At 41.9% G+C, this 27,995-nt stretch overlaps 1 protein-coding gene across 1 annotated transcript; it reads left to right on the plus strand.

Moving 5' to 3' along the window:
- Positions 1 to 10: 10 nt before the first annotated feature.
- On the plus strand, positions 11 to 27,971 carry LOC119730234 (probable ATP-dependent RNA helicase DDX46). The gene is made up of 22 exons (XM_038203038.1): positions 11 to 214; positions 1,486 to 2,070; positions 2,466 to 2,808; positions 4,939 to 5,145; positions 5,429 to 5,797; positions 6,175 to 6,294; positions 6,793 to 6,961; positions 9,344 to 9,464; positions 10,879 to 11,054; positions 12,105 to 12,226; positions 13,094 to 13,172; positions 15,865 to 15,947; positions 16,816 to 16,980; positions 17,937 to 18,134; positions 19,046 to 19,179; positions 23,272 to 23,434; positions 23,920 to 24,069; positions 24,264 to 24,527; positions 24,938 to 25,114; positions 26,172 to 26,295; positions 27,134 to 27,207; positions 27,619 to 27,971. The coding sequence occupies exons 1-22, from the start codon at positions 198 to 200 to the stop codon at positions 27,664 to 27,666; spliced, it is 3,888 nt and encodes a 1,295-aa protein (XP_038058966.1). The 5' UTR covers positions 11 to 197; the 3' UTR covers positions 27,667 to 27,971.
- The last annotated feature ends 24 nt before the right edge of the window (positions 27,972 to 27,995 follow it).

Here is a 27,995-nt window from a genome sequence, read left to right on the forward strand (position 1 = left end):
AGCATAGGTAGGTCTTGCACCCAGGCGTACTAAGCGATCAAGCAAGCTACAAAAAGCGTGAGTCTCGACTGAAGTGAAGTCTGCTGAAGATGAACAAAACGTTTAGAAAATAACTAAACCGTACAGCAGAAGTTGTCAAAATTTCCGATTTTGAGGCAAAGTGTTTGCAGACTATTAATTGAATTTAAGAAGAAATAATGCCGCTTAAAAACAGGTGAGCAGTGTGACGTAACTTGGTTGGTTGGTGGCAGTTTTGGGGAACGCAGTGGCGCTGGCTATTGTTACGGCAGCCGTAACATGAACGCAATTTTCAACGGCTATCGTTACGGCATGGTATTCAACATCAAGATCTTTGGTTACTCATGGAGGAATAAGAACACACCTGTAGTTTGGAACCAGACTATGGTTCTCGAACTTTATTTCCTCTTTAAAAAAAATCTTTCCAAGGCCAAGCCACGGATTACGAAATCTATTTAGTGTTTCACAGTATATGCCATCTTGTTTGACATGCTTGTTTTACGTTGCTAAAAGAACACGTGTTGCTAGACCGTAGACGCTGGCACATTTTAGAATGACCGCATGACTTGGAAGTGCCAAATTTTTCCATTGATGATGTGTAGGCCCCTACACAGCAACGCTTGTCAAATTGCCCCGTCGGTAACATGGCGCACATTATCGTGAAACGCCTTATTATTAACAGCGCGGCAGCGGATTTGGGATTTGAACTTGGATCTCCGGCTCAATAGTGGTAGTCAAATGTGTAACCAATCGAGCTACCAAAGCGTTCTGGCTGGACGGGAAGTTGTAATTGTAAATGTGAGTTATGTGTTATAGATTCGCAGTGGTGATTTTGCACACCCGCCTTGCAAGCACGCCACTGGAGTTCGAGTACAAGCCTTGCTGTTGTTTTGAAACTTTATATTTTGTGTCTCACAATGTAAGAATTGTCTTATTTTATTGGTTTTGAATCGAATCCCACATTTAATTTGCAAAATATTTCATGATCTTCTATTTCTGATTTGTGGCTCAAGGGGATTTTTTTTTTTAAAGGGAAATAAAGTCCGATGTCGCATTAGGTCTGATTCCCATCTTGTGAATACAACGTAAGCATGGAACCAGACAGAGATTCGTCACGTTAAAATTCTAAGTCCATAAAAAACACTTAACTGCGCATGTTTAGTGCAGTGCCGGTCTGTCTGAGTACTCTGCCTAAGAAAATCGCATTTTCTACCACAAGAAACTGTTCAAAATTACAAAAAATGGTGTCACTAGAATGAAGAGAAGTCTGCTCACCTTTATGTCGAAAAAGTCATTTTGGAATGATAAAAAAAATCTGTGACTCTAATTTGAACAAAACTACAGAGGGGCCCATAACTACACAATCGCCAAAATTGCAAGTTCCTGTTGAACAAGCCAGCCAATAGCATTGATTAACTGTTAGTCTCAAGTAAAAAATATCCTCTTTCTTTTTTTTCCTTATACTAGGCACTATCGGAGACGATCACGCTCCAGTTCTGCCTCCAGTACAGAACGCTCAAGCCGCTCAAGGAAGAAACCGAAAAGCAGAAGGAAGTCTCGCTCAATTTCACCGTCTACCTCAGGTAGCTCACCCAGCCCGGACCGGGGAGCCAGCCCCTCTGACAAGAAGAGTTCCAAAAGCAAAGGCAAAACCAAGGACTCGGGGTCCAGGTCTCGGTCCCAAACACCAGTTAAAAGCAAGAGCAGGCGGTCCAAGTCGAAGGAGCGGGCAGGGAGCCCGACAGAAAAGAAGTCGTCCAAGAGTAAAGGCCGATCCAGGAAATCGCAGTCCAGGTCACGATCTCGGACCCCCTCTAAGAGCAGCAAGAGCCGGCGATCGAGGTCCCTGTCTAAGGATCGGGAGGAGCGAGAACGGGAAAAAGAACGGGAACGGGAAAAGGACCGGGAACGGGAAAAACGGCGGGAGAGGGAAAGGGAACGAGAACGCGAACGGGAACGGGAACGGGAAAGGGAAAAAGAACGTGAGAGGGAGCGGGAGCGAGAAAGAGAACGCGAACGGGAACGTGAACGAGAGAGGAACAGGAAAAGGAGGTTGGTGAAACGGTCTTAAGAAGTAATCGTTTGTTGTAATTTAACAGTTAAATGGAATTAAAACAATCAATTGATGTTACAGTAGATATTGACTCATCTCTTGTCAGCTTTCTAGCAGATATCCACAGAGTTAAGTCACTGACTTTCACGGATTCATGGATCTAGAATGTCGTGAATTATGGAGTGATACGCTCAGTTGAATTCCAGTCAGTGAGATTTATTTATGTTGCGGTTTGAAGACATTGAAAGGTTTTTAGACATTGAAAGGTTTTCACAAAAAGTATTTGTGGAGACCAATTTTTCCAAACCTTAAAACCCATAGAACAGACAGCAAGAAATAGAAATCTGCAGTGAAATTTTTTGTTCTCGTTTTGTTTTGTTCGCGATATATATAGGGCTCGGTCAAGAAGCAGAGAACGCAAGCGCTCGCGCTCCCGCAGCAGAGACAGACGCAGGTCGCGCTCCAAAAGTCGCGAGCGGAAGAAACGGCGATCACGCAGTCGTAGCCGGAGCCGGGAGCGCGGTGACCGGAGACGACACTCCCCGTCCCACAGCCCCAAACGGAGCTCCAAGGCTGCTCCAGACGACACAGCTGCTCCTGGCGAAGTGCCAAAGGTCAAGCAAGAAGCTGGAGTGCAGAATGAAAAAGATGCGGAGGTCAAGAAGGAGGCGGGGTCAGAGGTCAAAGAGGAAGGAGATGCAAAGCCAAAGGTGAAGGAAGAGAAAGGGTTGCCATTGGTAAGTTATATTATAAACTTAATAGGCTCTGTCAGTGTTCTCCAACATGTAGAACAAAACCTGGCGCCCCGCCATGCCCCGCCAAGAAGTCCCCGCCAAGCTTTAAAATCCTGCCGCCAGGTTTAATTTTTTTGACTCTACAGTGTACATTTACAACTAAAATAATTGATTTCAGTTGTTTTTCCACACATTAACAATGTATTTCGATGTCATCCCAGCCCGATCGGGGTTGTCTTAAAATCTCGCTGAATAGCACGGCCGGCCGTGCAAACACCAGCGATTCCCCATGCACCGACGTACTATACTATTACGCGCGATGTACACACGTCCACACTGCCAACTGAATCCCCAGTTCCGGAGTGTGCCGATACTTCAAGTAGCGACAACCCCGCCGCAAAAATATATATCTGTATTAGTACACACACACACCAGCAGGAGTACGTACGGCAGATCTTACGTGCAGCCAACCGACTTTCTTTTTCTCAGTGCTTGCACGCGCGGTACACAATATAATACGCATTGATGTTCTTGTACGAGGCAAATGAGCTCGAGGCCAAAACACGCGTGCACATGGTGTTCCGATCATGCCGATTGTCAAAGTTATAAATGGCGATCGTGTATGGGCCCGGTTCCCTAAGAGAACAAAATCCACTTTTAATTTATTTGACTTACCAAACTAGTTGGCGACATTTAAGAACATACAGGTAGGTCATAAATAGAGGGAAATTTGGGGGGGAAATGACGATGACAACGACAAAACGCAACATGAAAATAAAGATGACGATCGCACGGCACCGGCACCACCCATAAAATCGCGTAAAAAAACCCGTAATTTGTATCCCATTTTGTTTTTCAAAATTACAAAAAGGTTTCATTTGATCTGAGAGAAGTCTGCTTTAGGTTGAAAAGGAAATTTTTGAATGCTAACAAAATCGGGGGAACTGGCCTGGAGAATCGCCTCAGATTGCATCACAGAGCATCTAGAATCCAAAATTTTCCCGGGGCCCTTAAGCGGGCCCCGGACCCCACGCCATAAGGGCTTCGTGCTCCGCGCTCGCAGGAGTCCCCGCCGACCCCAGCGCCAACCTTTAATTTTCAAAGTTGGAGAACACTGGCTCTGTGTATTACATGACCGTGTATCCCCCTCTACTTATTTGCATTCTCAGTTGGTGCAGTGATTTTTTGTTTTTGTTTTGTGCTGTAAAAAGGGCCCATGTAATGTATTTTTTTAAATGCAGTCCTTGGAAATGCACCTTTGTGTCCCATTTAACCTTATTTTCAGATTTTGTTTTGGCATTTTCAAGGGTATTTGAAGGGTATTTTACATGACAGTAAGCGGAAAGAATGTTGCAACCTGACGCCACTTCGGTGGTTGTGTACAAAGTGTGTGGAGAGTCAAGAATTTTTTTTATGTATTTCCTAACAAAAATGGAAATGTTTTTCAGTCCCAGATTCCTATCTTATCGTCTTTTTTGCAATGACTGACCTCCACTGAGATGATATATGAACAAAAAATCAGCGTCAGGTTGCAACATTCTTTCCCAGTAAGCCAAATTTCTCTCACTGATGTTTTCAATTAGCAAATTATTGGGTTCACAATTTGAACAAAAAACCTCTTATTGAAGAGTGTCTTCCTGACGTAACATCGCGGCAACAGCGCCCTCAGTTGTCCGGAGAAGCAAGGAAAATAGTAACTGTTTAAAAAAATGCGCTTTTCAAAAAAGTCAACCAAAAAGGGATGTCAAATGTTTTCATACATTTAGGAGGCTAGAAGGTTGCCCAAAATATGTTCCTCAGAAAAATTATCTTAATGGACCCTTTAAAGGCCCACAATAACACGACAATACTTTCAGACAAAAATTACGCAGAGTTTGATGTCAGTTCTAAACTACATCGTTCGTTCTTCAAGGGCCAATTTATACATGGAGTTGTTAAAGCACAGGAAGTTGCCCGGCCCAGAATATAATTTGATATAGCAAAAACAAGTTATCAGCCAAAATGTCAAACGACTTAAACTGTTTGTGACAGGCTCTCTCAACTTATTTCACCTTTGCACGTGAATTTGCTGAACAACGTTTTTTTGCTTATTAGCTTCAAGAAACATTTGGTTTTCCTTGTCTCATCTTACAGGAGCAAAAACGTCTGGAAGAAGAAATGCAGAGAAGACGGGAGCGCATTGAACGATGGCGACAGGAACGGAAGAAAACGGTAGACATGGCTGCGGTCAAGGCCGAGGCTCAACTACAGGCAGAGGCCATGGCCAAGTCAAGTGGGAAGAAGTGGAGCCTTGAAGACGATGATGACGGTGACGATGATGCAGATGATGAAGCAGAAGAGGTCAGTTTGGGAGAGATGGATGAGAGGGGAAGGACTAACGGTTGAAGCGGAAACTGAAGCATGTAATTAATGTACGGGGAAGGTCTCTGGGTTGGGGGCTGAAGAGGAAGTTAGTTTGGGAAGGATGAGTGAGGGAATGGATTTGTGGTTGAAGCGGAAGAGGAGATCAAGTTGGGATGGATTACAGAGCAAATTTAAACAATACGTAAAACCTTGGAAAAGGCAGCAGGGTATCACTCAGTGAGATTTGAGATTAATATTCTCATACTACCGTTTTGCGTAGGAAATGGAGACCTCGGAGGAACCAAAGCCAGAACCCAAGGTGGAGCCTGAGAATGGCATCGTCAAGACCGAGGCGGCCGTCCCAGAGCCAAAAAGTGAACTGGACGAGGCGAGGGAGAAGATGGAGGAAGCTCGGCGCAAGATGGAGGAGAAGATACGAGCCAAGGAGCTCAAGCAGGAGCAGGCCGCAGCCGCGGCTGCGGCTGCCAAGAAGGAAGAAGAAGACGATGATGTCGACCCGCTGGACGCCTTCATGCTGGGAGTCAATGAAGAGGTCAAGAAGATCAACCAGAGTGACCGGAAGAAGATGCCAGGGGGTGATAAGGCCATCGCGGTACCGGCTACAGACCAAACCGAGGGAAATGGAGAAGTAAGTGGAAGAGTACTGTTGGTGTTCGTGATGGGATTCTTGAATTGTGGTGTTAGGGTTAGAGGTATCGCTAATCCAACTGGTAGCGATACTTTGTCTTTCTGGCAAGCTATTCAACCTGGGATTTGTTAAGCAATTTGCTGTTAGGAAATGTTTTTGTAAATGTAATTAGGGTCAAGGACTCGAATCCAAGGACTTGAATCCAACTGCTGGCAATGCTGTGTGCTTGGGCATGCTATTTGGCAAATCAGGGAGGGTGGAGATGCTTAACAACGATTTCAGAAAGGTGGAGGGTGTCGCCCGTCATTGTGACCTGACGTTAATCTTAGATCTTATTCAAGATTGTGACCTCTAATTTGACCTTATTCTTTCCATAGGTCAAGAAGTCAAAGGTCAGCATCATGACGGGGGTCGCGGTCAAGAAAAAGGCTGCTCCGATCGTCATTGACAAACTGACCAAAGGCGAACTCATGGAAAATGACCAAGATGCTATGGAGGTTTGTTTGTTTTTTGTTTTCTTTTTGTTTTGGTCATCAGGAGTTAAACATAATTAATATTTTTATTTTTTTAGTTCATTATTATTTTAATTTTTTTTTTCAAATAAAAAAGAGTAACCCCCCCCCAAAAAAACGAATGCGGCCCCAAATTTTTATGTGTGGGCGCCAATTTTCGTATGAGAAACTGGGATTTTTTTTTATGCTGCCTAATGCACTTGTCCTTTGTGAGACAAGCCCCATGACCCCTGAGAATGGTACTTTTGAGGTTAAAGAATTTATGGGGCACGTCATAGGTGCGTCAATTTTCTTCAGTAGGTGCTTTACAATCTGTTAAAGGTGCGTCACTTAGCAGGAGGTGTGTAGATTTTTTAAAAAAGGACGACTCGCTATTGGACAATGACCCTCCTCTCCTTGGGCCAATGGGGCCTGTCTTTACAATTAATAGGTGCATAATTACTGTTTCTGTCATTAATCTGTGGACTTTTTCTTTGGTGTCAGTATTCGTCGGAGGATGAGAAAGAATCGAACCTTATGGACCAGGTAGCCGCCCTGGAACAACGAAAGAAGAAAGAGCTAGCCACGGTAGACCACTCCAAGATAGAGTACAAACCGTTCAACAAGAACTTCTACGTTGAGGTGCCAGAGTTGGCTAAAATGACAGCTGAAGGTACGTTAATCTTTGCATTTACTTTTCAAGGGCTTGAATTTTTTTTATTTTTCATAATTCGTCACCGGTTTCACGAAGGGACGGGCATGTGGATTTTGAAGAAAAAACGTTTTCGAGATAATCGCAAGAGAAGTTTCTCCGTTTTTAAAACAGCAAAAACTACTTCTTTGCAACAACTTTATGCAGTAAGGAAACCTTGACGTAATTCTTTGAAAGGTAAACTTTAATTTGAACTCAGTAATTATAATTAATATAGTGGTTAATTAGCCCAAATTAATTAGTAAAGATGCCCGTCCCTTCGTGAAAACGAAAATCTCCGTTGACCTACTTTTACTGCCTTTCCGTGCAATACGTTTTGTACGTGTTCATGGGGGCAGGCATGTTCGCGTCTCTTCGTGAAATCGCAAAATGCAATTATCGAGATGCCTGCCCTGATGTCATTAATGTTATTCAGGAATTAAAGGGAACATGAAATTAAATTTTGATTGCATTTTTTTTGCTTAAATCAATAAAGGATGATGTTCTCAACAATATTTTGTGTATGGCGGTGTTTATTTTCTGGGATAAATGGGGGAAAATAATTTGTGAACATGTTTGGTCAAACTACTCCGCCCCACAAAGGGAAGCTTCATTAACATAAAACTTCGCGAGGGGTATGACGCAAGTTAAGGCAGCGACTTGCCGCGCTGCGGGGGCACCGGCATTGCGGCGTGCATCATAATACATGTACATATACATTGCGGCACTGAAAGTTTTTCTGGTGTTTCGTTCGGAATCGAGGAGAAATAACACCCGATTTTCGGCCATGCCGACAAGGTGTGTGGCTGCTGGGTGTAGCAAAACTACCAAGGATGGCGTAAGCCTGCATTTGTTTCCAGTAAATCCGAAATATCGGAGCATTTGGAGAGCCAAAGTGAAGGTAAATACCAGAGCAAAGTCATGAAAGTGGTCCGGGCCCAGTGAGTTCACGGCCCTCTGCGCTGCACTTTGAGCCGTCGTGTTTTGATGCTGGTCTGTACAGCAACAAGGGCATGCCCCTAAAAAACATCGAGTCAGTGTTTGAATCATTAGAACTCTGATTGGAATCGGACGAATCTGTACCATTTTCATCGGATTCGCTAAGGCAAGAAGAGGACGGTTTTCGGAACTTTCACGGTCATGACGGTCGTCGTTGTGTTCATTCGACAACGGTGGCACCGTGGCACGTCCACGTGTACTGTACATGTAGACACATTCGTACGGGTGCATATAATGCCACGTACGGGTACGCGGCGGCTGCACATACACACAGCACAGTAGCTTCGCTAATCCGTCTCGTACCCAGATGTCATTTACGGGCCCTGGATTTCTCTGCCTTTTTTTACGTCATGAACAGCGCCCTCATTTGGAGTTGCCGCAAAAATCAAAAGGGGGGGTTCAATTTTGGACGGCAAATTACCACACTAAACGTACACCAGAACCAGTTCTGCTTTTAATTCACATTTAATACACATAAATGAAGGTATATATAAAATAAAATACGTTATGAAAATTTTGGACTGCATGTTTCCTTTAAGGATGTTTGGCTTACAAAAACATGTCAGAATGCTTAAGTACCATGTTTTAAAAACAGCGAAAAAACTCGAAATCGAAAAAATTGTCATTTTGACATGCCCATCCCTTCGTGAAAACGGTGACGAATTGTGTACTGTTACCTAAAAAGACTTGATAAGATTATTATATATCATATTTTAATTGCACAACTTGGGTTTCACATTGCTTATTTTATTATATTTTTAATCATTGCATTGCGCAATAAGTTTTCAGAACTATGCAAAAAAGCAGACTTGTTCAAACATTGATATCTCAAGAACCAAAACGTCCCCAAGAGGCACAACAAACACTAAATTAAGTTATAAAGTCTTAGATTTGCAACATCTGATTATTGTTAAAGCAGCTTTTCATGAACCTTTCCTGTTTGTCAATCAAGCAATGAGCATTAACCAATCATATCACGGCATCATGTCAGGTGACGAGAATAGCCGAGTCAAACTCATTCATAAACCCTGAGAGATGGGCGGAGCTTATGGCCAAATTTTGGAAAAGTCCATAGGGCTCGCTCAATGACGGCCATCTCTGTAGGAGAACTGCAACTGCGCATTTTACACAATCAAGCACGCATTGCACAGTGTTGAAAATGTTCCAAACACGCGCGCTTTTTGCTCGAAATGTGATTGAAATACGACGCAGCCGATGCGCGTTATGCAAGTTGACGCTCAAAATGCCGATGCACGGGATGGTCTGTAGGAAATGACGTCATTTGAACGAGACTTATTATCTTGTGTTGGAATGTGTACATTTTGATGTTGTATTCCTTTGTATTTTTGTAACTTTCAATGACAGAGGCTGACGTGAAGCGGGCCGACATGGAAGGAATCAAAGTACGAGGGAAGGGCTGTCCTAAGCCCATCGATGCTTGGGTGCAGTGTGGCGTCTCCAGCAAAGTGCTGTCTGTTCTGAAAAAGTAAGTCTTGTGTGTTTATCTTCTGATGTCAAGATGACATGCTTACTATTTCAGTTGAATACTGCTTGGTAAAAACGAAGGCTTCCTTTCAGAAGGTGCCAGAGTACATACTTAAAAAATAAAACTTTTAAATTGGAAATTCTGTCCACAGAAAATGTTCAAAAGGATGTGGAACAAGCATGGCACTGTGATGGCTGGCAGGGATTTTCACGAAAATCAGTGCAATAAAAAAAAAAAAAAATCCGCTGTTTAATTACCCTGTAGTCACTGTAGCACTGGCCTGAGCACTCTAGGGTTTTTATTGATTTTTCAGTGAATAAACACAATGTAATACAGTTTAGTACAGTTGCTAGTTGTTTTGAAACCAAAACTGATACAAATACAATTGAAGGTGTGCATGGTGAAATCATTTATAATAAGAGTAAGTTTGTGCAATGCGACAAGAAATGTTTGTGTTGTCTTTATGTGGGGTTCTGGAAAATAATTTTGTCACGAGACTGGCAACAGGCAGAGCATACTGCACACCTGGCACAAAAAGAAACTAAGCAGTTGCCCAATCCTCCTTGTTTTGACATTTCTCGGTGAACAAAAAATGTGAAATTTACGTTTTGTCAGGGAAGCTTTCCAGTTCAATTTGATACCTCACTTGGGAACACTGTGTAAGACATAACGAGAGCGCAAACGCTGAAGCTCCAAGGGCAGAACACAATTTTTTTTGGGGGGGGGGCCCAAAACGAATTTAGTCCCCAAAAAGTGTGTCCAAAAAAATTACAGCGTGGGGTTCGGGGCCCGCTTAAGGGCCCCAAAATGTTTTGGATTCTAGATGCTCTGTGGTACGATCTGAGGCAATTTCTGACCACTTTAACCAATGTTTTTTGAGAAAAAGATGGTGGTGTACTCATTGCATGCCTTTATTGCAAAGTCACTTAAAAAAAAAGAATGGATTTTTTTTGGGTGGGGGGGGGGGGCATGGCCCTCTTTGGCCCCCCTGGATCCGCCCTTGTGAAGCTCCTGAAACCTGAAACCCCATAACTAAAAGTTGCAGGACCCTAAGTGCTTGAGCTCTTGTTATTTCTTAAACAGTGTTCCCAAGGGAGGATATCAAGTTGAACCAGAAAGTTTCCGTGACAAAACGTATATTCACCGAGAAATGTCCAAACAAGGATGATTATAAAAACTGCTTAGTTCTTTTTTGCCAGGTGCATAGCTCCTTGAGTTTCCTCTGGTTCTTTTCAAAACCACACCCACCAGAGATTTCATATCTGATGGTGCAAAAGATGACTTTCTGTTATTGAAATAAAGAATGAGTAATTGATCAAAATACAGTTTTTGTATGTTTGTGCCCATGTCAAGTATCAAGTGTCAAAAATTAACAGAAAACTTGTTTTATATCTTTGCATCTGTCCTTCTTCAGGAATAAATACGAGAAGCCCACGCCAATCCAGGCCCAGGCTATCCCAGCGATCATGTCGGGTCGCGACCTCATCGGCATTGCCAAGACGGGAAGCGGCAAGACTATCGCGTTCCTCCTGCCCATGTTCAGACACATCATTGACCAGGATCCCCTGGAGATGAACGAGGGTCCCATCTGTAAGTTGGCAGCTATTGCTGAGAAGAAATGAAAAGACTGCAGTTTCTCTGTTGTTAGTTGCAGATTATCTCCTACAACATGGATAAGACGCTGGTCAAAACCAGATACTTCTGGCCAGACTTTGAAATGGAGATAAAACAACAACAAAAATAAACGGATTCTTCTTTTAACTTTCAGTTGTTTTGTTTTGCACATTTTGATCCTAAATATGTCTAAAGTATATTGTAAAAGTTTCAGACCTTAATTGTGCCTCAAAGGCAATTTTTGGGATGTTTTGTGGAGGTGACAAGGTTTTAAATGGGCATATGTTTGCTGAGGAAAGTCCATGTGAAAAATTAAATCAACATTTAAAGCGACACTAGGTCCTGAAACAGCCCAATTGGGCTACAAAACCTGCTTTGAACGAAATTATGTTAACCGGAAAGAACATTTAAAACTAGGATAGAAACATCCACACAACTATCCTTTAAAAACTTGTCGTTTTTGTGTTAGTCCTGTATTATGGGTGCAAGAACAAATTTCGGGGTCCACTTTTGTAACCCCATAAATTCGAGCCGTTTGGATGCTAGTTTCATACGTACGCGTTAAGCGATTTCATTCGTACACGTAAAGTGTTCGCCTTTTGCGGATGTTGAAGAAACGACATTTTTTTTGCATTGGTGATTGGTCACCGCTGTTCCCGAGACACACAACGTATATATCGTACACTGTATGAGAACGACACGAAAAATGTATTCGTACTCTGTCATGTCCGATGTAAACAACCGGTTTTTTTTCATCTTTTCTCGGGAACGGTAAGACATTAGGTTGGTTTCCTTTCAACCACATGTTTGAAATAGGATAAGTAAACAATCCAAAACATGAAATTTTTGGGGATTTCAGGACCTAGTGCCCCTTTAAGTGTAAGATCCATATTTCGCATGTATTGAAAATTCAATTCCACTGGCTTTCTGCAAGAGTTTGTTTCCGATAGGACACATCAGAAATGTTTAAAGTCCCCCCCCCCCCCCAAAGAAAAGTACATTGAACTTTAACCTTTGGCCTTTTAGCTTTGATACTGACCCCAACACGTGAGCTGGCCATGCAGATCTACCGGGAATGCAAGAAGTTCACCAAGGCCCTTGGTCTTAACGCCATCTGTGTGTATGGGGGAACGGGAATCAGTGAGCAGGTGAGTACCAGTGATGGGCGACAGTACAATGACCCTAGGTCTACCACACCCTCTGATTTACTTCAGTATTTGCCAAAAAGGACTGCGTGCTTGCACTTCCCTCCATAAAGTGCCACTTTACCAAGTCTTCTGTCCAGTGCTCGTTGGCAATAAACATATCAAAGTAGACAAGTCTGTAGTGAGCTCCGCAGGCCTTGTTAACCTGTTAACCCTAACTCCCTATCCATTTTTGCTGGGATGCAACCTCAATCCTGAAAAATCCTCCAACTGCCTCCATGTAGAAAATGCATACAGCCTCAATCCTCCAAAATCATCCATTATTTCTTAAATAAGGGTGACCACTGCCTCGATACTGCAAAATCTTCCAGCAATCGCTGTCAATATGATGTTGAGGCCAGTGATATGCAGGAGCAGTGCAGAGGATTTCAAGTATAATCTAGGCCTAAATTTCTGCATGGCTGAGCATAAACAACACAAGGTCCAGCCCAAGACCTTGTGCATCTTCCAAAATCAGCCGTACATTTTTGCCATGTAGCCTGAATCCTGCAAAATCCTCCATTTTGCAAAGAGGATTTTGGAGGATTTGGGAAGGTTAGGGTTAACCTAGTACCATTGCAGATAATCTCTCTATGGTACTCCAGGGTTGATCACTTGTCTTTTGGGCCAGTGCATTCTCCACTACACTCCAGCTGGATCGCATTTTCCATTTTTGCCATTTGTTTTGGACTTGAAATATGTCAAACCTTTCTTATTGATCCAATGGCAAGAGATAGAGCTGAATCTGGAGAGAAGGTCAAGATTTAAAATATGGCCTGAAAAATTTTTCCAATTTCTATGATAATTTTTTTTTTTGTTCCTCCGGCACAGATTGCAGAGTTGAAGAGAGGGGCAGAGATTATCGTCTGCACACCAGGGCGGATGATTGACATGTTGGCCGCCAACAATGGTAAGAAACTTGAAATTGAACTGAACTTAATCCACACAGAATTAGCAAACCTCATATGAGCATAAAGGCCAATTTACACATACATGATGTTGTCGTGCGACAATGTCGCATTTTTAAAAATAATTATGCACAAATTGATTAGAGATAATAGGCACGACTTAGTCGAGTCAATGTGAACGCGCTCATTGAATTCTGCGTACTTTGACAGACGCGCAACATCGTCGCTCAACAAAGTCGCGTTTGTGTAAATCGGCCTTAACACTTGTTTCAGTCGGCATTCTACAGTCGCGCCAAACCGAGTATATCCGAAGATTTGAATTCAGTACATGAAAACGTCAATAATAATTTTTGTGATCTTTAATACTATTTAAGATTTTTCTTGCTGGAATCTTTTTTATTTTTTTGCCACAATTCTGACATACTTGTAGAGTGTTTAGATAAAAAAAATTGCTATCAAAAAGGTGGGGGGGGGAACCAACAAATTGAAATGTGGTGATTGAAATATTTAACACTTCCTGGGAACTAACTGGATCCCTTCTCTTTATCTTAGATGTTTTGAGGAAGAGTTTGATGGTTGAGATGACACAACAGGATGCTGCTCATGTGAAAACTGACACAAAAAGAACACACAACCAAACTTAAGAAATTATTACATTGATAAAAGACGGTAATTTTGCACAGAAATCTGTAAAAAAAATCAGGACAATCCAACTTTTGTGTTATTGAAATGAGAAGCTATTACTTTTTAATCCTGTTTTCAATTAGTTTAAGCGCACTAGATATCACATAAGGCACGTAATCTCTTTTTTGTAATTCTATCCCCGACAGGTTGAAGTTGAAAGGTGAAAAGGTCAAAGCAGTCTGCTGGGTCACTAGAGCCATGGTGTCATTAATGGTTAATACGCGACCTTTTAACAGAAGGTCATTGCCAGTTTGACCTTGTGATCTCATTGCCAGAACAGTTGACGTATACAGTTTTTGAGGGAATGGATTCTAAAATTATCTTGATGCTGATCTGAGTATTTTGCTGGGCCTTTGCTGAATCTATCAATATCCAATAGTTAGCTATACGTGTTAATTCTCTTCAGAAGCTTGAACAAAATTAGGGCTGTGCATCGGGTCTGAGTACCCGACCACTGATGTCAGGAACCGGTTCCAGAATATAGAATCGAGTACCGCAACCAAATTTACTTATTACTTAGTAATTTTTCAGAAAATGAAAAAGAAAGGTTTGGAATGTCATTTGTGGAGATTTTCAAAATGACAACCAGGCTACAAGGAAAAACAAAAAAATGATTCACAATTATGACGCTTGCGAAAACGCAATTTACACTGTAAAGCTACATATTGAGCTCACTGTACACTCGTGTATATTGCTATATTGACGCACTGATGTGGTAATATTATCGTGCGGACCTTTATGAATAATCTGTACAGCAACTTCTGAGATTTACATTTTGGGATTGGTTTTCTTTAATGGGTACCCAGGTTTCTTTAATGGGTACCCGGGTTTCTTTAATGGGTACCCGGGTTTCCATAAAGGGTACCCGGGTTTCCATAATGGGTATGCAGGTTTCCATTATGGGTACCCGGCTTTTTATAATGGGTACCCAGGTTTCCATAATGGGTACCCAGGTTTTTATAATGGGTAACCAGGTGTCCATAATGGGTACCCATGTTTCCATATGGGTACCCAGGTTTCCATAATGGTACCCGGGTGTCCATAATGGGTACCCGGGTTTCCATAATTGGTACCCGGGTTTCCATAATGGGTACCTGGGTTTTTATAATGGGTACCCAGGTGTCCATAATGGGTACCCGGGTTTCCATAATGGGTACCCGGGTTTCCATAATGGGTACCTGGGTTTCCATAATAGGTACCCAGGGTTCTTTAATGGGTACCAGGTACCCGTTGGGTTTTTTTTCAATCGGCTTCCCGATTCCCATACTACCGGTAAATGCACACCCCTAAACAAACCTCTGTTTTGTTCACTGCTCAGATCAATTAAAATTCTACAGAAAACAAGCTCACTGTACGATATTGTTGAATTCAGCTTTGTTTGAGTTAATGGTTAAGAATTATGTCAGGTTCTGTTCAGGCCAGATATGGCATTAATTTATCAGATGCATTCAAACCCTACTCTTTTCCTTGTTCACTATGTGTAAATGGCACCACATGATTTTTTCATTCGGTGTAAATCATTGAAATATTTTAACCTGTTGACTTGTTGCAATCATGATTTATACTTGTTCCGTTTGATACATATATTATGTGTCTCAACTGAAATGAAATACAAGGAAACTAATTTTATTTTCTTCTTTATTTTTTCTCTCCTTTCTTTTTCCATTTGTCTGCATGGCTCTTCCCGAATTTGTGTGCCTAATCCATTTTTGTCCTTCATTTGGTCTGTTTGTTTGTCTTTGTCTGTGTTTGTTTTTTCCCATGCTCTCTCTCTTCATGCAATGCTTGATATTCTGGCGTCCACTTTTTTTTTGGTTCTGTTTCCTCTTTTGCATCTGTTCTCCTCAATCATGTCACAAAATCATTGCTAACATGAATGTTCTTTCTTGCATGTATGCACCTACCTCTCCATGCACCATTCTGTCTGTCATCCCCCCACCCTCTTGTATCACCGTCTCCCTCTCGCTGTGTCTCTCCATCTGTCTCAACCTCAACATGTTTAACTCCCAGGCCGTGTGACCAATCTGCGGCGCTGCACGTATCTCGTTCTGGACGAAGCCGACAGAATGTTTGACATGGGATTTGAACCGCAGGTAAATATTTTTCATTCTGATTTCAAATCGCCACACTCTTGAAAAGGTATTATACAACGCCTGATTAAATTCCTGTCATCCTATTGGTAGGCCGTTGATCACATGTCATTAAATGAATCGTCCCATGGCCCGGCTGCACGGTCACATGACTGGTGACTCTGACCAATCAGATAACGCGGATTTATTCCGATGTTGTATAACAAAATAATAGATGTTTCACAAGCATAATTTATTCGGTGAAAAATGGAATGTTCCATTCGACTCACCTTATCATATTAAAGCCACATGTACAGTCCATCATTTGCAGCTGTCCGAAAAGTAACTGGCGTAATTATTGTTGAAAACATACTTGGTTGAAAGATAGTAAGGGGACTAAACTCCCTGTGAAATGATTCTTTCTGACAAGCTGTCATTTTGAAGTAATCAACGAAAGAAGGCCTTTCCGACGGTGCTTCTTAAGACGTACCGTAGGAAATTTAAATTAGTAGTTTGTTTTGTTATTCAGTGAAGCGCGCGCAAGCATTGGCACGACGTACACGCAGTTGCTATAATTCGTTGGATCAGTGCGCGACATCGCGTAGCTGCAATCGGCTCAGTGAGAACGTGTCTCGAATGCTGAATTCAGGCCCAATTCAAAACATGATTCATCAACTTTTGATTTGAATTTGAAAATGTTGCTTCAAACGAACAAAATGCACAAATTACAAATGATGGACTATATCTTTAAGCCTGGTATGCTAACATTTTCACGTAAAGAGAAATTTGAATTTATACTAACCATAGTTTGTAATGAGTAGATCACAAAAAACTGTTGGCAATGTGGTTAGGGGTCTTAGTTATTAATATTATTGTAATATCTTCATTGTAGGTAATGAAGATCATTGACAGTATCCGGCCAGATCGGCAAACAGTTTTGTTCTCAGCAACATTTCCCCGAGCCATGGAAGCTCTAGCGCGCCGCATCCTCACCAAACCCATCGAAGTCACGGTTGGTGGTCGGAGTGTGGTGTGCTCTGACATCGAACAGCACGTGGTAAGTCTGTGCTTAGTAACAAACATGTTTACTTTAGCAGAAAACAGGTCATCAGCCAAAGTGTCATGCAATGTATTTTGCTTTTGATTGGTACCCAGCTGAATCATACTCAGCGCATAAATTTCGCTAAGCAATATTTTCTGCTTCAATAACCATTCTATAAAGGGTTGTGCCGTGGCCTCGTGGTCTGGAGCATTGAATCCGTGGTCTGTGGGTAATTCTGCAGGTTGTGGGTTCGAGTCCAGCCTGGGGTCATGGTGAGTGTTCCCTTGGGCAAGGAACTTTGTCACTCATTGCTTCTCTCCACCCAGGAGTAAATGGGTACCTGTGAGGGCAGAGATGGTTATTGTGGTTGATTTAGCTGCTTTGTGTCAAAATGACAGCATCAAGCTGTATACTCCCCAGGGAGCTGAGATTGTCTTTGGAATGTTTCATTGGCCCAATGAGCAGGGTAATAATGATGTAGCGCCTTGAGCACAAATACTGGTGGATATGTGCGCTTTATACACATAATTATTATTATTATTATTATTACTGTACACTCACGTACATATGGACAAATGACCTTTGACCTTTATTGTTATGCAAAGGTTTGATCAATGATCATTTTTGAGTGGTTGCTTATGTAATGTAACCTAAGCCTGCACACTGATAGTAAAATATGAACTTCTCTAGTCCAAGGAAGGTCAAAATTCATCACAAAATGTCACTTTCCTCTGGCTTCCTACTGTACGATGTAGATGGCCAAATGTTGGTACCAGCGATGTGACTAACGTTTGTAAGCTGGTCTTGAATATTCTATTACACAAGTTCAACTGTTTCTTCTGTTGAAGCAACTGTTGCTACTAGTCGACCAGCGGTTTCTCAACTGCACTAGATTTAGGTTGCAAAGCACCTATATTCTAAAAGTGCAGATCCATGGACAGTTCTGTATTGGCATCGTTTTCCCCTTTCAGATCGTCCTCGAAGAGGAACAGAAGTTCCTGAAATTGCTAGAGCTTCTTGGGATGTACCAGGAGGAGGGCAGCGTCTTGGTGTTCGTGGAGAGGCAGGAATCGGCGGATTGTCTGCTGAAAGATTTGATGAGGGCATCCTACCCCTGCCTGGCACTGCACGGCGGGATAGACCAGTACGATAGAGACTCCATCATCCAGGTAGGTAGTCTTGGCCCACGATTGGATTAAAGGTATAGTCCATCATTTGTAATTTGTGCATTTTATTCATTTGAAGCAACAAAACTGCTCAAAACTAAAGAAGGGTGCTGAACAACCGACCTGATGAAGTTTCAGCTCAGCTTCAGCTGTATATTTCGAGAAAAACAACATTCTAGGATCTGGATTTTAAATCAAAAATTGCTGAATCATGTTTTGAATTGGCCCTGAATTCAGCGTCTGAGACACGTTCTCACTGAGCCGATTGCAGCTATGCGATGTCGCCCACCGATCCAACGAATTATAGCAACCACGCACGCATGTGCGTCGTGTCAATGCTTGCGCGCGCTTCGCCGAATAAAAAAACGGATTACTAACGGAAATTTCCAACAGTGCTTCTTACATGTAAGACGCAATGTTGGAAAGGCCTTGTTTCGTTGATTTCTTCAAAATGACAGCTTGCCAGAAAGAATAATTTCACAGGGAGTTTAGTCCCCTTACTATCTTTCAACCAAGTATGTTTTTCAACAATAATTACGCCAGTTACTTTTTGGATAGCTGCAAATGATGGACTCTGGCTTTAAAATTATATTCACCCAGTGCATCCATGGTGAGTGTGCTCAAGCTGCCTGTATGGTAGAGGGCGCTACCAACAATATGGATGCATGAAATTCACTCTTGGGATTCTTGATACTCGGACCCGAGATATACCAAGTGTACCTCACACACACAGATGTAGTCAATGCACATGCGTAATGTATGCTCGTAATTTCTTCAGTCCGAGTGCTAAGATTCCCATTTGATTTACCGCGTTGATGGTAAGCTCTATGGTCCATCTAGGCAGCTTGGCTTGGATTGCCATTAAGGGACTTAACAGGCCCTCAACCAGATTCCTTTCCTTCTTATTCTTGCAGGATTTCAAAACGGGTAATGTGTCCCTGATGGTTGCCACGTCAGTCGCTGCACGCGGTCTGGATGTCAAACAGCTGATCCTAGTCATAAACTACGACTGTCCCAATCACTATGAGGACTACGTTCACAGAGTGGGGTAAGTTAAGGGAAAAATGCAAAATGAAACAGGTGGTCAACTCGCATGTGAACCCCCGAGGTACCCATAAAACCATGTGCGACCTCGTAAAAACCATTAGGTAAAGCTAGAGTTACCCACCCGTTATATTTCGCGTACGGCACTTATTTGAGGATGCACAAATAAAGACAATATAGCGTATCGCAGGGCTCGAAATACCCAATGGACTGTTGGACCGAGTCCAGTTATAGTCCAGCGGATATGTGGAAAAATTGTGCACTTTTGCATAAAAGTGTGAAACTTGGCACAGATGTTTATATTCATGCGAGAAAATGTTTTAGATGTGGAGCCGTCGCAAATTTACCCTTTTAGGGGCGTGGCATCCATTTAAAAAAAGGGGGCGGGACTTGTCGTTCCCGCAGTGAAAATGGTTTTTCCCACTTGTTACAAAAGCAGGAAACTTCACAAAGACATAATTATATAGATTATTAGTGTTTTCCAGATTCGGAGCCACCACAATAGTACCTTTTTGGGGGCGTGGCAGCCATTAAAAGAAAAGGGGGGGGGGGTAATTATTATGCCCACTTTGGAAAACATTGTGCCCATATTTCATGAACGAATAAAACATCCCACAGACGTTTAAATTCATGAGAAAAAAAATTCCAGATGTGGAGCCATCTCGAACACACCCTTTTAGGGGCGTGGCAACCATATAAGAAAAAAAGGGGGGCGGGGTTTTCATTATGCCCACCCTGGAAATATTGTTCCCACACTCATAGAGAAATGGAACTTTCCTCAAACATTGACATTCATGAGAAAAAAAATTCCAGATGTGGAGCCATCTCGAACACACCCTTTTAGAGGCGTGGCAGCCATATAAAAAAAAGGGGGCGGGGTTCTCATTATGCCCAACATGGAAAAAATGTGCCACATCTCATAAACGAATGAAGCTATTCCCACAGACATTAATACTCACGAGAAAAAAATCACACGTGGAGCCATCGTAAACACACCCTTTTAGGGGCGTGGCAGCCATAATAAAATGGGGGGGGGGTAGTCATGATGCCCCTATAAAAGAAAGTTGTGCCTACCTTTCATAAATGGATTAAATTCCACTCGGACAATATATTCATAAAAATCTTTTTTTTTTAATGTGAAGCCATCACAAACCTACCCTTTTAGAGGCGCGGCGTCCATTTTTAAAATGGGGGGGGGTACTCAATATGCACAACGTGGAAAATTTTGACCGCGTTTCATATAATAAAATCCACCCCATATAGCTGTTTAATGTGTTGGAGTAGGACCGCCTTTATAGTTGGAAGTTACTGTTGACAAACCCTTTGTTTTCTTTCACTATGCATTCTTGCCTCATCTATATTAACCCAGTTACTGGTTCTGTCGTCTGTAGAATTATTGTTAACCTTTCAACTGCAGCAATATCTGAATTGGGGTATAAACTGGGGTACCTCAGTTAGTCCTGGAAAGACTAGTGTTACTTCTCCAAATACATTGTCCCCCCTGCCTTTTTTTTCTGACAGACCAAAAGGGGTTGTGTGGTGGGGGTACACAGATTCATTGAATGTGAAGTCATAGTGGACGTGTCCGCCACTTTGTGAGGCGAGTACATCGTGTTGTTACCCAATTTGCTGTCAATGCGGCGCAACGGGTAAGGGGTAGGGGGATTTTACACCCCCCCCCCCCCTAAAAAAAGGATTTCCATGGCCCTTAAATGTTAAATGTTAGAGTTTAGGGCTGCCATTGTGTGCTGTGTATTTGTAATTATGAAATCACTCTGGAATTTAGATGTGCATGATAATAAAGGTGCAAGTACACACATTGAACCCTATAACACGGGTTAGCCTACCGGTACTTACCCATGCTCTTTGGTGTAAGTCATTGTATTACCAAATAATATAGGTTATGGGCCAATCAACATTATAAGAAATCAACAACAAAATATAAAAATTGCAATTTTGGGCACAGTGAGTAGGCCCCTCACACCTCTAAAAGGATGAGTTTGCTGTGGCTCTACATATGAATTTATTATCTTGCACCAAGTTTGTGTGAAGTTTAGTCATTTATGAAAGTTCGATGGTGGGCAAATGATTAGTAGCACCCCCCCCCCCCATTTTTTGAAAAATAGATGCCATGCATCTAAAAGGATAAGTTTGTGATGGCTTCAAATTACAAAAAAAGGAAAGATTTTCATGAATATATTGTCCGTGTGGAGTTTAATCCATTAATGAAAGGTAGGCATGACTTTCCTTTATAGGGGCATCATGACTAACCCCCTTCCCCCCATTTTACTATGGCTGCCACGCCCCTAAAACTGTGTGTTTACGATGGCTTCACGTGTGACTTTTCTTTCTCGCAAATATTAATGTCTGTGGGAATTAGCTTCATTCGTTTATGAGATGTGGGCACATTTTTTCCATGTTGGGCATAATGAGAATCCCGCCCCCCCTTTTTTCAATATGGCTGCCACGCCCCTAAAAGGGTGTGTTCGCGATGGCTCCACATCTGGAATTGTTTTTCTCATGAATGTCAATGTCTGTGGAAAGTTCAATTTCTCTATGAATGTGGGAACAATATTTCCAGGGTGGGCATAATGAAAACCCCGCCCCCTTTTTTTCTTATATGGTTGCCACGCCCCTAAAAGGGTGTGTTCGAGATGGCTCCACATCTGGATTTTTTTTCTTATGAATGTCAATGTTTCTGGAAAGTTCCATTTCTCTATGAGTGTGGGAACAATATTTCCAGGGTGGGCATAATGAAAACCCTGCCCCCCTTTTTTTCTTATATGGTTGCCACGCCCCTAAAAGGGTGTGTTCGAGATGGCTCCACATCTGGAATTTTTTTTGTCATGAATATAAACGTCTGTGGGACGTTTTATTCATTCATGAAATATGGGCACAATGTTTTCCAAAGTGGGCATAATAATTACCCCCCTTTTCTTTTAATGGCTGCCACGCCCCCAAAAAGGTACTTTTGTGGTGGCTCCGAATCTGGAAAACACTAATAATCTATATAATTATGTCTTTGTGAAGTTTCCTGCTATTGTAACAAGTGGGAAAAACCATTTTCACTGCGGGCACGACAAGAACCGCCCCCCTTTTTTTAAATGGATGCCACGCCCCTAAAAGGGTAAATTTGCGATGGCTCCACATCTAAAACATTTTCTCGCATGAATATAAACATCTGTGCCAAGTTTCACGCTTTTATGCAAAAGTGCACAATTCATCGATATTTTGTCACATATCCGCTGGACTATTATGTAAACTGGTCAGGTGCATTCTTCGGCAATACAACACCAATGGTTCTGTTGTTGTACACAAGGATTCCCAGTCACCATTTACAACAATAAAATGGCCCAAAAAATGACATTACTTAAACCTTTCCTAATCAACACACTTTTAATTCAAACTGCAATTGTCTGCTGTCTTGGAAAAACAATTTGGTCCATAATTCTTTTGGAGCTACTAACCATGTAGTCTTGTAGATGGTAGACAGACTTTCAAACCCTGTAGTTTCACCCGATAACATTAACTTCATCCTCTCTGTAAATCTGCCAAATATGTTAAAGCTATAGTCCATCATTTGCAGCCATCCGAAAAGGTAACTGGCGTATTATTGTTGAAAACATACTTGTTTGAAAGATAGTAAGTGGACTAAACTTCCAGCGAAATTATTTTTTCTGGCAAGCTATCATTTTGAAGTAATCAACGAAAGAAGGCCTTTCCAACGGTGCGTCTTAAGAAGCACCGTTGGAAATTTAAATTAGTAGTTCGTTTTGTTATTCGGCGAAGCGCGCGCAAGCATTGGCACGACGCACAGGCACGTGCTGTTGCTATAATTCGTCGGATCAGTGCGCGACATCGCATATAGCTGCAATTCAAAATAATTCAAAACATGATTCAGCAACTTTTGATTTGAAATTGAGAATCTAGAATGTTGTTTTTCTCGAAATATACAGCTAAAGCTGAGCTGAAACTTCATCAGGTTAGTTGTTCAGTATCCTTCATTAGGTTTTGAACACTTTTGTTGCTTCAAACGAACAAAATGCACAAATTACAAATGATGGACTATACCTTTAAACACCCTCAAACCCAACAGGCGCACAGGCCGGGCGGGAAACAAAGGCTTTGCCTATACGTTCATCATGCCAGACCAGCAACGGTACTGTGGTGACATCATCAAGGCATTGGAACTGAGCGAGCAAAAGCCACCTCCGGATCTAATGACGCTGTGGACGGAGTACTGTGACCAACAGAAATCAGTAAGTCTGAGCAACAATGCTGTAGTCGAGGCCCTCACAGTTCCTCACAAGTCCATCACAAGTCCTCCATTCTCAGGTCAAGTCACAAGCTACTCAAAGAAACTGAGACAAAAGCAGAGTCCTTTCCTCGAACTGACTGAGCATTTGAGTGACTGACCAAAAGCGCCCTAGGCACTGTAGCTCGCAAGCCTGAAAAACCTGTAGAGAGGAGACGGTGAGAAGAAATTACAGTTTTAGAGGTGGGAGGAAAAGCCCATAAGAATATTCTGGGGAAAACCCACGGTATCAGGCCGGGACTGAAAACCCAATCCACATATTGGCCAAGGCGGGATTCGAACCCGGGTCACAGCGGTGGAACGCGAGGAAAGTACCGCTACGCCAACCTGACTTAAACTCAGACTTTTGGGTCCAGCTTGGCAGGCAAGCTTAGTCTTGTTTTGTTGTTGTTGGATTTTGGCAAATATCTAAATTTCTTCTTGATCCAGGAAGGGAAGAAAGTGATGCGGAACAGCGGTTTCAGTGGCAAGGGCTTCAAGTTTGACGACACGGAGCGTGAACTGGCCAACGAGAAGAAGAAACTGCAGAAGGCGGCGCTGGGCCTGCAGGACTCAGACGAAGAGGAGGCAGGAATGGACGTAAGTGTTTGTTGCGGGAAGATGTCAAATGTCATGATATATCACACTCAAGAGCAATTTATAAGCCGCCTTTTGCATGTGGAAAACTATTAAGTGACAAATAGTTCTTAAGACACATGTTTGTAGATGTCACAAAAGTTTTGTAGAAATTTTGTGCTGTAACGAGACGACCCACCCATCATTCTTGCTTTTAGATTGACGACAAGATTGAGAACATGTTTGCGTCCAAGCGACGTGTCAAGGAGGTCTCAGCCGATGAAATTTCGGTGTCCCTGCCCAACCCAACCTTGGCCAAGCCCGTGGACACCGCCAACATCAACCAGGCTAACCTGCAACTCGCGAAGAAGATGGCGGAGCGCATTAACCGGAATCTGGAGAGTGTGAAGCAAGTCAGTGTGGTGCAGCAGGCAGCTCAAGCCGTTATGCAGGGCAATACGCTGGTAGCGCCGGCCATCTCAGTAAGCAAATTTAGCAAGGCACAGTTTTTAGCAGGAACCCCGCAAAACAGTTTATATTTTTACATTGCTGTTTTCTAACAAGTTTTCTTCACTTGCGATGAGACATAAAAAAAACCACAAATCTAGCCATATTTAGTTATGGAATAGTTACTTTGCAAACGTCACATTATTTGGAACTGGAAATAGTTCAAGAGAATTTTCTTTCATGAGAAGCAAAAGCAACCCATAATAACAGCCTTTTTTTCAGAGGGTCAAGACACATAATATAGACAAAACATTTTTCTTTAAATGACACACCAATAGAAAACTTGTTTGGGGAACAAATGCAGGAAGTAACTTCAAGGTTCCTCAGATTTTATAGACTTCTCATAATCTGCAGTTTGCATTTTATTTGTCTTACTTACCAACAGGGCCGAACGATAGCAGAGCAGTTGGCCGAAAAAATCAATGCTAAGCTGAACTATGTGCCGCGAGGCACCGACGAAGAGGTCTCTGCGGAGAAGGAGAAACAGGTGTTCCGGAAGTACGAGGAAGAACTTGAAATCAATGACTTCCCACAGACGGCAAGGTGGAAGGTCACATCCAAGGTCAGTGTAGTTTTGAATTAAGCCTTCAGCTTCTTTCCCATTTTGATCGTGTTCCCTGAATTTTATTTACAAACGTATACGCAATTTTGTTGCGCGATAATTTCGCGCGCACGATTCAATGAGCGTCTTCACATTTACGCGACTTATCGCAGGATTTTTTTAAAAATCAAATTTGTTCACACGCGCGTGTGCGACATTGCCGCGTGACATAGTTGTTGCAACAAAATCAGTTATGTGTAAATAGGCCTCGTTAACTGTTGAATGGGATGGTGGCAGACTATTTATGCGTTCCAAGCCTGTCTTTCATAAATCTGGCTTAAAACATTAGGGTATGTTCAATCACAATGTTTTTATTATTCATCAGAGCACATTGGTATTGATGTGTAATTGACTTTATTTCATTACTTTTATTTCTATTCACAAGTTCCAAAAATGAAGATTTTACCTTGCTTTCAATTTAATATGGTTGCCAAGTAATGTTTTGAATTGCACCCGTAATGAGCCTCTGGGACACGTTCTCATCCAGCTGATTGCAGCTACGCGATGTCACGCACTGTACTGACGAATTATAGCAACCGTGCTCGCGTGTGCGTCGTGTCAAAGCTTGCGCGTACCCATTCACGGCTTCACCGAATTAAAAAAGAACTACTAACGGAAATTTCCAAAAATGTGTCTTTAGACACATCTTTGGAAATGACATTCTTTTATTGTTTTCTTCAAAATGACAGCATGCCAGAAAGAATAATTTCACAGGGAGTCTAGTGCCATTACTATCTATCAAGCATGGTTTTCAACAATAATTTTGGCAGTTACTTTTTGGATAGCTGCGCATGATATACTCTACCTTTAAGTTCACGGGATTAAAATTATGGACTAAATATTGGCCTATAAACATTTTAGCATACATTCTTCAGGGACCTCAAATTTCAGTTCACATTTTTCCGTTTCAAGAAACGTATCCATTTTATATGACTTCAAAATAATAGACTGTTACGGGATTACTTTGAGGAAGGAAATAATGTTTTATTTATGTCTTTGAAACTTTGCATCTCGGTAGGAGAATCTGGCTCAGATTCAGGAATACAGCGAGGCTGGCATCACCATCCGTGGGACCTACTTTCTTCCGGGCAAGGAACCAAAGGAGGCGGAAGGAGAACGCAAACTGTACCTTGCCATCGAGAGTAAGTCAGCATCAGATTTGTTATGGCTGCGAGTGGTCTATGTTAAAGGGAAAATACAACATTTGCAAACATCAAAAAATAAAACTACCGAATCATTTTGAAATACCTTGCTGGACTGTTAGTGAATGACAGTGTAAAGCATCCTGTAAAATCATGGCACCTGGTATACTGTCATTTTCAAGAAAAGTGGTATTTTTGTATCAATTTCCAACGCTGATCGGCCAATCAGCGTTGGAAAAAACTGGCTTTTTTTCAAATACTGGCCCCAGTTGACCATCGCACTTGTTTGCAATCGATTACACACCTATGAACGGGTACAAGCCAGCTAGACTGGTTCCCTGACCTTACAATTCCCCAATATATGTAAACTGCTCTGTTTCTTCTTAAATGGAGTCAGGGAACCAGACTACAGGAAAATGATTGTTTTTCTTGGTTTTTATAGCATTTTCGAACCCAAAACCTCAAAAAAGTCAGTGTAACTATATTTGCTATATATTTCCAACCCCCCAATTCCATCCATTTCTGAAAATTACAGCAAAAGCAAATGATTTATATTCCCTTTAAGTGGAGCATGTAATTTTCAGGGGGCTGAATCTTGCAAAGAGTTTTCATTGAGGGCTCAAACTTGTTACCCGTTAACATGATACTTTGCATAGTATCATGTTAACGCGTAACAATTTTGATAGTTTTGAAAATGGGTCATGTTATTGAGTCACTCTGAAAAAATCAGTGATTTTTGAATGGGATGCCCCATTTGTGGTATTTGTTTGTATTTGTTCATGTAGATTATTTTCTGTCACTTGAAACTGTTACTCTTTATGATTTTGCTTCGTCCTAGGTGCTAACGAGCTTGCTGTACAGAAAGCCAAGGCAGAAATCACTCGACTTATCAAGGAAGAACTGATTAGACTGGTGAGTACAAGATTAGTTGAATGCTGTTTTCTTTGATTTTGTTTTACCCTTTTGCAAGTAGGTTTGAGATTTGTTTTTTGCTATACGTGTATGCTAATCAATGAAAAATTTCATCAAATTTTCGGTCGCATCACGAAATGACGTATCGTGTGCACGAAGTCTATTGTCAGTCCGTCACTTCGTGGTGCACCTGACGAAATGTACAATCAATATAAAACTAAATGTAAAATTCCTTTTTTGACGCTTAGAAATTGAGTGTCTGGGCACAGAGAGGAGTCAAAATAGTCTACCATTGTGAAAATTGTTATTGTTGATGCCCATAAATATTAATTTGATGGTGAAAAGTAGTTAAAAAACCCATATTTAGCCAAAAAGCTGAACTTCACTTGTTTATTTTGTATTTACTTGCAGCAAAATTCCTATCAGCCAATCAACAAGGGACGATACAAGGTCTTATGAGGTTCCCCAGAACCAAAACACTATGAACAGTGGACAGCAACCATCAAGTATTTCATTTCAAATTTCATTTGTACACAATTTTTGAATTGGGGTCATTCACATGTGTAACACTTAGGTTACATTTCTAGATGTACCGGGACTTGTTAAATCAGCATGTAGCCTTGAACCAACTAGAGAGGGTGATGTTAAGCCTAAAGCGCACTCAGGCTTGGTCTGAATGACTTATTTGGCTCCAGCGTGCAATTCGGGCGATTCACAATGCAGAGCGCCACCAATAGTTAGCCACGGAGAGTCCATTTTTCCCCGTGCATTGTGAGAGATGGTCGACA

This window comes from Patiria miniata, unplaced genomic scaffold (assembly GCF_015706575.1).
Source record: "Patiria miniata isolate m_02_andy unplaced genomic scaffold, ASM1570657v1 HiC_scaffold_22, whole genome shotgun sequence".
Classification (NCBI taxonomy): domain Eukaryota; kingdom Metazoa; phylum Echinodermata; class Asteroidea; order Valvatida; family Asterinidae; genus Patiria; species Patiria miniata.

What these genes read in the sequence shown, in the direction of transcription:
- LOC119730234 (XM_038203038.1), top strand. An exon ending in GAGAGGAACAGGAAAAGGAG is followed by an intron (nt 2,071 to 2,465) that starts GTTGGTGAAACG and finishes CGATATATATAG; the next exon opens with GGCTCGGTCAAGAAGCAGAG. An exon ending in CTGACATCGAACAGCACGTG is followed by an intron (nt 16,981 to 17,936) that starts GTAAGTCTGTGC and finishes TTCCCCTTTCAG; the next exon opens with ATCGTCCTCGAAGAGGAACA.